Raw genomic sequence first — 10,872 nt, 5'->3', positions numbered from 1 at the left:
TAGATAGATAGATAGATAGATAGATAGATAGATAGATAGATAGATAGATAGATAGATAGATAGATAGATATAGATGTGCTCTTTGAGTTCACCCTGTCAATTTTTAATTTCTTTGTCTGCTTCAGATGTGTTTGAACCGTCGGTGCCAGAACGTCAGCGTTTTTCATGTGCACGAGTGTGCAGCCAAGTGCAGCGGTCGAGGGGTAAGTACGGCACCTCTCCRTCATACTTCAGGCAAACCTCAGCCCGGTTAATGCCCCGTTTCCTCCTCGCCGAAGCTCCCGAAGCTGCAACACGTTCAAAATTCAGTTCGTTCTACGCTGGTTAGGGGATAAATGGCGACGCCGAGCCATAAATCACCGTGAGCGCTGAAAGGTTCAATCAATTAGATATAATGATCTCATTTATGTTCGACTCTAGGTGCCATTCATCACACACTCAGGCTGTCGCTCTTGTCATAAAACCTGAATTAAAATTTGTTGGCCAAATTTTGTTTGGGGGGAAAAGCAACGACACACAGTTTTAGAGACGTGGGTTAAGAGTTTTTGTTCTCRGCTCTAAACGCTGAACATCTATGGGTGGTCCTGTTTGACACAAAATATGTAGCCTAGGGATATAAATTCTCTGACAGGTCCCAGAGGTCTGGGCTTTAACAGCGGAGCCGTTCCTACGTGGCAAATGTCGAAGAAACGGTTGTGACTGCCTCTTAAAATAAAACATCACCAGTCATTAGGGGGTCATATTTGCTTGTGCAGTTCCAGTTAGTACACATCTATAAAACACTAAGGAATGAAAGTAAAGGATGTGGCTGCTGCAGGAGAGGGGGCACCCCTGCATGCAGAGATTAGAYCAAGATGTTGAAGCCTTCACCTGTTCCAAATTACCCAGGCAGGGAATCCTCCCAGACTTTACCGTTCCTGTAGGACAGGAGGACAAGAGGGGGAGAGAGAGTCAAAATACAGCTGAAAGGGCAGAGCGTGCTTTGGTTTTCATATCGGACATCTTCATTCACTTATATAGAAATACATCTCATTTAAAATGACAGCTCTTTCTGTTGCGGAGTTAATAATTTTAAACAGAATTTCTTCAAGTTACCATCTTGAAAGTTGTGATGGGCATTTTCTCAACTTTGCAATAAAAAAATATAAATTTTTTTGTTGGACTCTTAAATATTGCCAAGTGTTATAAACCTGTGGATTGTTGCGTATTGTCCTTTTTATTTTGCTGCAGGTGTGCAACAACAACAAGAACTGTCACTGTGAGGCTCACTGGGGGCCTCCTTTCTGCGACACGGCAGGTTTTGGAGGAAGTCTGGACAGTGGCCCCATCAGACTTGCAGGTAAGTCAGCAGGAGATGCATTCAAACTTTATTTCCTTATTCCCCTTTGGCTACTTTATAAATGCCCCGTGCTTATAATTCTTTGAAAAGTGTTGCTTGTTGTGTTTTAAAAATAAAAGCATCAGAACTCAGAACAATTGGCTCCTAAACAGAAGCGTTAAAGGAGGAAATCATGTACATCATTTGCGATCCGCTTTCTACAAAGTTTACGGCAAACTGCAGACAGCTGAATAATGAGTGTTCTGAAAATGTGCTTTTTCTTCTGAGCAGACAACAAGAYCTTGACGGTGGGCATCCTGGTGTCTCTCCTCACTGTGCTGGTGGCTGCTCTGATCGTCTGCATCAAGAGGAAAACCCTGAAGGGTCTGCTGTTCACCGGCAAAAAGAACCCCATGGAGAAGCTTAGGTTCGATTTAAATCATTTGTTAAAATAAAAAAAAATGTTTTGTGTTTCACACAGCAATCAGGAAATGGATGCTAAGACTTTGGAGTTTTGTAACTTTGACACTTTTTGAAATATTTAACTTTATTTGCAAATGTTTTGTACAAAGCAATACATTATAATTTCTTCATTTCTTTCTTTATTTTTTATTTATAACCTTTATTTAACCAGGATGTCCCATTAAGATTAAAACCTCTTTTTTTAAGAGAGACCTGGCCAAGATTGGTAGCAAGATCAGCAGCAAATGCAACACATAGTTTCACATCTTAATAAGACAAATTTAAAAACATCAAATTGAAAAACATTAAAAGATTTAAATTAAAACAAATTAAAACAACAAGTGCAAGTTATGGAGTCAGTATCAAGACCTTTCAGTTTTGATTTAGAAGCACTCAGTGAAACTAACTCAGACAGTTTCCAGTCTTTCTGCAATGTATTCCATGTAGAAGGTGCAGAATGGATAAAAGCCTTTTTTCCCCAATTCAGTTTGAGCAAATGGAACAGGAAGCATCAAAAAGTCATGCGAGTGGATGGAGTAAGAGACAGTGGTTTATTTTTTCAATCAAAGTACAAATGTAGGAGGGAAGAAGTCCACATATTGCCTTGTATATGAATGTATACCAATGGCAGAGCCTTCTGGTGGCCAGAGCAGGCCATTCTACCCTTGAGTACAACTCACAGTGATGTGTCAATGCCTTACAGTTGGTAATGAACCTCAAAGAGGCGTGATAAACAGTGTCAATCATTTGAAGACATTTAGCAGATGTGTTCATATACAAAATAACTCCATAACCCAACAGTGGTATAAAAAAAAGGTAGTCTCCACTATAGTAGCTTTTTCACATCAAAAGAAAAGCACAACTTATTTCTAAAATAAAAGTCTAGTTTTAGTCTGAGCCTCTTCACCAGTTTCTCCACATGGGGCTTAAAATTAAGGGAGTCGTCAATCAATGTTCCCAGATATTTATACAAACGTACCTGCTCTATTTCAAATCCATCGTGTGGTCACTGAAGGAATCAAAAGAGGCTTCTTCCTGGCGTTGGAAAACAACATAAGCTTTGTCTTGTTAGCATTTAGCACAAGTTTCAGCTGAATTAATGAATGTTGGATGGTATTAAATGCTTTCTGCAATAATTCAACAACCTGAACAAGCGTTGATCCACAGCAGTAAATAACTGTATCATCAGCATAAAAGTGCAAACCAGCTTCTGACACATTTAGACCCAGATCATTAATATAAATAATGAATAAAAGAGGACCTAATACAGAACCCTGTGGTACCCCTTTATATACAGTGGCCTGTTCTGAAACATAGCTGTCTTTAAAATCTGCTTTTATTTGTTCTGTCTCCAATGCTACTTTTACCGTTTAGCTACTATTGCACTACTTTTAGCTTTTCACTAGCGTTTTTGCTATTTTAAGCTTTTAGCTTACCATCTGCTACATTTAACCTTTAGCTAGCATTTTGTTTTAGCTTCTAGTTAGCTTTTTGAAACATTTAGCTTGTCCTTTGTTACTTTTATCTATTAGCTACTGAGGTTTTCTGCTTCCTTTAGCTTGACCAGCACAGTAATTTATTTGTTTCAGCTCTTTGATCAGAAAGTGATGTAGGATCAGTGAAATAMAAACATTAATTTTCCCCTTCTGGTTTTGTGTTACAGATCAGAGACTGCTGCCATCAGCGGACCACCCGCTCCGAAACCTCCATCCACAGCGAGCGCATCTCCGTCCCGACCGGCACCGCCTCTGCCGCACAGTGCCACCATCTTCAAGGTCACTCCAGCAGCTCGCACGTCTCACTCTGACTGTCAGTCATAGAGACGCACAAACAGCCATCTTCACACTGAAAAGCCGTTTGTACAGTCGGACTAAAGGACGACGAGCGGCAGGTCTTTGCTGCGGCTGCTCACAAGTCGTTCTCAGCTGGATGGATGTGTTGTTTTCACACAAATGGCAGCTCATTCAAACCCAATTAAGCCGTCCCTCTGAACGTGGACAGGCGGCGGAGGTGGTGATAATGGAGTCGGGGAGGGCTCCGGACACTTGAATGCATTTCTCGTCATTAACAGCTGCCTTTTTCAGAGAGGAATTGATTTATCTGCATGTTGGGCCGCATGAATAATGTTGACGGAGCCGCTCGGTTGACACCTGAAGCAATTCTGGTGCTAATAATTGCAAGACAGAGACCTCGGCTTTTGCTGTAATGACTTGTGCGCCTCCGCCGCCATGCGCCTTAACCAGTGCATTAGTGGCTTGGCATTATTTGTAATGGGAAGTGATTCGACTGATGTAGATTTGCTGAGGGATGAAAGCAGCCGGGTCAGGAGGGTTGCAGCGAGGCGGGGATCGAGCGCATTAGCATGAGGTTGATATTTTCAGTTAGCAGCAGGTGCTTTTCATTTGGTGAAAGGCAAAAGAAGATGTAAGGGCTGTTTGATGTGAGCGCGGCGCAGGTGAGGTCAGACGAGTGTGACAAGCTGCTCACATCTGGCCTGGGATTAAAAATGAAGCAGCCTGATAATTTGGCTTRAATTAATGTCAAATCTTCCTAAGTGTGTGGCCTGTTTGGCTGCGTCCATTTTAGAATTAGGCCAAATGGGCGCCTAAGGGACGGTTTAAGTCTTTAATTAGTTACCGGTGAAGGATTTGGGTAAAGCTGAGCAGCCATTGAGGGATTGATTTACACGTTTCTGACAGCAGCAGAGGAGGTGAACAGGATTGTTTTCTGTTAGGAATCAGACGGTTTGACCAAGTGGCTTTTATCTTTCTGCAGTCTCCTCACCGGGGGCCGGAGGCAGGACCCCCACCGGCTCCATACCCGGCTCACAGCCTGCGCAGACTTCCCCAGTGCCCTCCAGTTCACCTCAGCCACCCGGTGCCCCTGTCCCTCACGCTGTCCCTCTCCCCGGGGCCCCAGCAGCTGAGACCCCCGGCCCCTCCTCCTCACCGAGCCCCTCCTCCTCACATCCACATGGCACCCAGGGGAGCGTCGTTCCGCAGCGTGTCCCACCACAACTCCTGCAGGATGGTGATGGTGAGTGGACTTCCTGCTCCATCGGCAAACGTTTTATTCCAGGATGCTTTATAGCGTCTGGGGAGTGTTTCACTCACCTCCGCAGCCTGTGACACCACCACGTACACTTTTAGGCCGGTGTTTTGAAGCCCATTGTTGTAGCGGCACTTCTGCGTCCTATAAAAGTTTCAGTCTTGTTGACAGTCCAGCGCAGTCTAGGTGACGTCAAATCTGCAACACAAAACGCCACAGAAAAAATGAAAATGGAGCCAGACTCAGTTGTGAGTGTGTGTGTGTGTGTGTGTGTGTGTGGGGGGGGGTGTCTGGTGACGTTTGGGGGCAATTTTAAGACAAAATGCCTACATTTGGGAACAAAAGTTGAGTCCCCGTTTGGTTTAAATGCCATTGGTGGGTTGGGGGTTGGGTTTAAAGGCACAGTATGTAGGATTTTGTCAATTCTTTTAGCCGAAATTGAGATAATCACTAATAACAATTATAAAAAACATGTCTAATCATTGCAGACAAAGACCTAGTTTTATTATTTTTACCTTATAAAAAGCTGTTTACATCTCCATGGTCGCGGGTCGCCACTACAGGCAGCCGCCATCTTGTCTTGTCGAAGGCTCATGAAGGACAAACTGCGGTGGTGGCGTCAAAAACGGTTTTAGTTGTAATACTATAAATGTAATATTTGTCATTGTAGCTGGGATAATTTTACTTATTAAAGCTCATAATCTTACCACTTGAAACATCACTAGCACTGAAGCTGCTGGTAGACATCGCGGTTGGAATTATCAAAGGTTTTTGACACCTGAGAGACACCGTAGCAACTCCTTTGTGTTTGGAAGCAGGGGGTGGGGGTGGGGGGAGGACAAGGGAGGATGATTCAACCACTCAACCACTAGATGTCGCTGAATACAACAAATCCCACACACTGTGCCTTTAAGACCAAGGTGTGAATTGAGTTTAGGTTAGTTTTAGGGTCAGGTAGGTACCTGTGAGGTTAGCTTTAGGGTCAGGTACCTGTGAGGTTAGCTTTAGGGTCAGGTAGGTACCTGTGAGGTTAGCTTTAGGGTTTGTGGTCAGGTATAGGCTGTAGAAATGTAATGGAAGTCAATGGAATGTCCCCAAATGGATAGCTGTGCGAACGTGTGTGTGTGTGTTTGGGTGGGGGTGAGGGGGTAGTAGTAGTGAACTCTCTGCCACAGCTACAGCTCTGAGTTTTAGTTCTGACCTTCCAGTGTGTAAAAAAAACTGAAGGAAAGAGAAAGTTTGAGACTCTTGAAGGTAAACCTTCAGCTCTGTGGTTCTCACTGTGGCTTTAATTTGGTTTGATTTTAAACTCTGCGGCAAAAGGAACCAAACGAAGGAGCAAATTGAAACAAACTGTAGACAGACAATAAATTTGACAAGTCATCAAAGCGTCGCCTGGTTCCAGTCTCACTTAGCAGCTTTTGTAGTGTTTCATACTCTGCTCTGCTATTAGCTATCAGCAAACATCACAGTGGCTTCAGCAAGTTGTTCTGTTTTTATTTAACGTGATTAACATCTGGAATGAACCTCACACGTAGAAATAAGTACTGTCATCAAATACATCTGTTTTCTTGTATCTTGCCCTACTTTAACAGGGACACATGTAAACAGAAAGTCTGGACTCACCAACTACAGTTTGATGGTCTTCATCCTCCTCTGGCTCTGGGTCAGACTCTGACTCCAACATGTGAGGCTGGATGGACACTTCTTCCTTTTTTGACAGATTTTAATTAGTTTGTAAATAAAAAGTTTCTGCGCAGCTATATAGTCGTAAACCCCTCTATCAAACTGAAATGGACCAGTCTGGAAGCTGAAGTGGGGTCGGGGTGTGAAACGCCTCGTTTGGATTTAAAGAGACAGCCTCAAAACGAGTTGATCTGAGACGCACCTCAGTAAAGGGGTGAAAGAGAGGCTTGTGGAGTTACAATAAGGAGGAATTCAGTCCAAAGCATTGCAGTTCCACTTTTTATAGTTTTTATAGACCTAAATTAAATGTACTTTACAAAATGATCATGTCTAAATGAAATGATTGGCTCTAAATCAGTTTAGACTAAATGTTTTTGGTTTGTTCTGTTTGCAAATAAAAAAGCGAGATTTGAAGTCACAACTTGTTTTGATAATTTCATAAACAAAAATTTTCATGATTTTCTGAAGCGAACATTAAAAGACAGCAAAAAATGCAACATAAAAAGCTGCATTTTGTCCACGAGCGTCGCACACCTGTTCACCAGGTGCTCCGTACCGCAGCTCCTGGCAGAGTTTTGTGTTTTGGAAGTAGAGCCCCCTCAGCTGCTCCTTGTTGATGTCAGAATGTGAAAGTGATTCCTTTTGGCAGCAGACTTCTCTGACAGGATCTTTGGCAGCTGTTTGGCAGCTCCGAGACGCTGACAGAAGACGTAAACCATCAGCGATCGCTCTCTGCTGGGGGGCGACCAAGCTTCGCCTCCCCTCGGGGTTTTAGGATTCTCGAGGGCTGAATCTGCAGAAGCCTTTTTGCATCAGTTCATCACCGGATCAGACCCGCTCGTTTTGTTTTGAACAACTGACTGTCACTGAGAGGTTTCAGGTTCGGTCTTTGTTTTGTGAATTTGGATAAAGACACGTTTCCTTTCACATCATGTGTTGCCTCAATAAGGTGCCTGACAAGAAGAGGACAAGAAACCAAATAAACTGTATTAGGTTGTATGTGAGCGCCCTCTTGTGGTGAATAATCTTATATGAATAGGCTTATATATTTGTTTACACAGGAGCTGGAGAAGCCCAGTCCTCCACAGAAACCTCTGCCTGCCGATCCAAGGAGCTCCCGTCTGGTGCGAAGTCCCTCTTCAGTGCAGGACCACTCTGTAGGCCAGGGGTCCTCTGTTATATGTGGACCTGCACCAGTACCAGGTGCACCCAGACCTGTGCGCCCAGTCCCACTCCCCAACAGGTGAGCCACAATCGTTACCGTTTGTAGATCTTAGCACAATGTGGCGAATGTCTGTTTTTATCAACACAATGTCCCAACTTTTTTTTTTAAATTGGGCTTTTAAAATACCAAACTTTTATATCTAACTTAAATATTTGTTTCTTTTCACCTCTAGGCCGAGGCCCAAGCAGCCTCCAACACTACCAAAGCCTTGCATTGTTGCCAACATTAAATACAGCAGCTGAGACTTTGGCCAGAAGGGACAAACAAATAAAAATAATAATAATTTGCACTAAAACAAACAAACTCTGAGAGCCCTGAAACGATGGCGGCATCTCGGAGTCGTGAATCGTGAGATTTGCCGTGTCCCTTTGGTGCCCCGTCTCCAAAATGGTGCTACGAGTCTGCGCTCAGGTCCATGTAAAGTATTTATATTCTGTATTTATTGCCACCCAGTGCACTGTGCCAGACACTTTTACTACACGGTAGCAACTTTAAATCTTTTTTTTTTTTTTACATACACTGATTTTTGTTTTTTTTAGAAGAAAAAAAAAATATGTGAAACTGCAATTATAGAAACGTTCCTGGAACTTTTTACATTATCTTTGCAATGACGGATGAGAACTTTGGGGTTTTCTTGAAGGGAAATGCTGTCTGTAGCATCTTTGAGCCAATCTGGCAAGACTTGAAACAACTCTAGAAGAAAAAAAAAAGTTACGGCAAAGAAAGTCATCAGACGACTTCTTTCTTCTTTTACATACAGCAGAAAGTTGAACAAAGTGCCACTGATTTGCAACGAACACTTCTCTTTACCCAAGCTGAAATCAAGGAAGCATCTTTTTGTCTGGAAAACAAACTCATGTGAAGGATCCTGTGTTGTTTTTTTAAGGTTTGATCTATATGGAAGCCCATTTCTGCCACCCTGATAAAAAATAAATAAAACTTGTATCTCATCATTATGACTTAGCTATCTTTATGACTTAGCTATCTCATAATTATGAGATAGCATCTCAAAACTATGAGATACAAGTTTTATTTTTTATCAGGGTGGCGGAAATGGGCTTCCATATATCTATGCCTCGGTCTCTGCACATAACTCCACGTCAGACTGCGGTCCGGTGCAAACGTGTGTTCAGCTCGTGTTCATGTTTTAAATCCTGTTTTTTTTCCCTCCGATGGGAAAGAAGAACTTCACTTGAAAAAAGACGCATTTGTCATTCTGTGAAGTTAAACGACGTCMGACGAGCCACAGGTTCTCCACCACTAACAAGCAGTTTATTTTCTTTAGTTTGGCTCCTTGAAGCCAGTTTACAGGAAGCAAACAGTGTTTTAGTATTTACTGTCACACAGTCCTTTACCAACATATAGTATAGGCTGAAAACTGACTTTTTAAATTTGTCATATTGTCTTTTATTTTGAAATAAATGCACACATTTCCTTTGCTTTTCCAATACTCTGTACTAATAGACAACATTTGAGTGTAGTCACATGTTCCGTCCGTATGTTCTTTGTATTTTGTGTTACAGGTGAACACTTTTATGAAGAATGTGTTTTTTTCTTACTAATGTTTGATACTTTGTATGTAAAGAAAAAAATATATCTAAAAAAGTTATAATAAAGTGTCATTCATGATGTTTAAACACACAAACAGTAAAACTGTTTTCAAAACAAAAACACATTTGTGGATTTTTTTGTGTACGAGAGAATTTTGAACGCACTTTTTTCTCCATCCAAGACAAGTGTTGCCTCATATGACCAAACACTTTTACTTCAACAGATCTCTTATYGGCTAATGCAAAGCTCATCACATGAAAGAACCGCCGGTGAGAGCAAACATATCCAGCAGGACATGTTGGACCCTGAGAACCAGAAACTGCACAAAGAAACCAAACGGCAACACAAATAAAGCTGTGCAACAAAGACACGTGATTCACCGAACTGAAAATTACACGGATTGTCCGTAAAGTACAGATTTCCCCCCATTTTGCACRTATACAGACTTACGGATTTTTATCAAAAACTTTGTTCTGCAGACGCCGTTTTCTAACATCTCCTCTCCCACATCGGCCCACAGTTCACCTGTTCGCTCCAACAACCTCCCCAAATTGTGCGAATACTTTGGATTTTTTTGTAAACTTTATGAATTTTAGGCAGTTTAGTGGAGGAGGAAGCTGCAAGCTCAACATTACCTCAGGCTCTGAGACATAAAAAACTTTAAAGATGAGTTTTTGAAAAAAAGAAATGAGATTTTCTTTGTTTTTGTGAAGAAAATGAGGACATTTTATGTCATTTACAGACATTGAGTACGTGACATTGGTGTGTTGAAAGTGAAGTTATCTGAGGATTTGCACTATTTTATCTTGACTTCTCTAAGGATATTCTTGAACATGAAATCCGGTGCAGTGATTGGTTCATGCCGGGGTTTTTGTAACATTGTCAACCAGGATCAGCTTTGCAGCACAGAAAAGTGTTTTTAAAAATCAGCTCTAAGACAGACGCTTAAGATTTCCTCTTAAACTTCACTGTGAGACTGAGACACTTGATAACTGACTTTTAGGCTCAGCTTTTTAGCTAAGAATTTGACATTTAAGTCCTTAATTCTAACAAGTTTGATAAATATGGGCCCTGTGGTCAATGAAAGCTACATGCTGGTATTTACTAAATAAGTTTATGAACGTGACATCACTTAACACTTTCAGGAGGCAGAACTTTTTACTAATCCAGCTTTTATTTTTTTAGCTGTCGTTAATGACATGCTGCAAATGAACAAGCTCTWTGTTGGATTGAAAGATATTTTTTAATGATTTTTCAACCATTTCAAGACATAACTGTACAAAACCAAGTAGTTCTAATAGAATTTTGACTCACCCATCATACCTCTTTAACAAGACACTTCATGTTTACTGTATATCAAGTGTGACTTTTCTCAAACATAAACAGTAAAATCCAGTTTTCACCACACAAGCTGTCCTTATAGAAACCTCAGACTTCTCTTGATGTAGCCAGCTGCAATTTTACAAAATTGTCCTGAAAGRAAAAGTCTTATTTAACTGAGACAAAATCCCATCTGAGAAAATATTGGGCCTCATGCAAGAACATGTTTGTATTCTTATCCTAAATTTCTCTTACTTTTGTT

The 10,872-nt window shown here is 41.5% G+C and overlaps 2 protein-coding genes across 2 annotated transcripts in view; one reads left to right on the top strand and one right to left on the bottom strand.

The window, feature by feature from the left end:
- Nucleotides 1–8,029, top strand: part of adam12a (ADAM metallopeptidase domain 12a) — a 113,294-nt gene extending 105,265 nt beyond the window's left edge. The window contains exons 17-23 of the mRNA XM_014007047.1: nucleotides 126–203; nucleotides 1,231–1,339; nucleotides 1,610–1,745; nucleotides 3,444–3,555; nucleotides 4,556–4,816; nucleotides 7,576–7,757; nucleotides 7,912–8,029. Of these exons, the coding sequence (XP_013862501.1) occupies nucleotides 126–203; nucleotides 1,231–1,339; nucleotides 1,610–1,745; nucleotides 3,444–3,555; nucleotides 4,556–4,816; nucleotides 7,576–7,757; nucleotides 7,912–7,981 (948 nt within the window). The 3' untranslated portion in view covers nucleotides 7,982–8,029. The remainder of the gene's footprint in view (nucleotides 1–125; nucleotides 204–1,230; nucleotides 1,340–1,609; nucleotides 1,746–3,443; nucleotides 3,556–4,555; nucleotides 4,817–7,575; nucleotides 7,758–7,911) is intronic.
- A 2,485-nt stretch (nucleotides 8,030–10,514) lies between these two features.
- bccip (BRCA2 and CDKN1A interacting protein) overlaps nucleotides 10,515–10,872 on the bottom strand; it is a 3,660-nt gene continuing 3,302 nt past the window's right edge. The window contains exon 8 of the mRNA XM_014007045.1: nucleotides 10,515–10,763. The gene's annotated coding sequence lies outside the window, so the exon portion shown is untranslated. The remainder of the gene's footprint in view (nucleotides 10,764–10,872) is intronic.

Source organism: Austrofundulus limnaeus, unplaced genomic scaffold (assembly GCF_001266775.1).
Source record: "Austrofundulus limnaeus strain Quisiro unplaced genomic scaffold, Austrofundulus_limnaeus-1.0 Scaffold39, whole genome shotgun sequence".
Taxonomy (NCBI): domain Eukaryota; kingdom Metazoa; phylum Chordata; class Actinopteri; order Cyprinodontiformes; family Rivulidae; genus Austrofundulus; species Austrofundulus limnaeus.
Note: the sequence above shows the minus strand (reverse complement) of the source record. Positions and strands in the feature narration are given on the sequence as shown.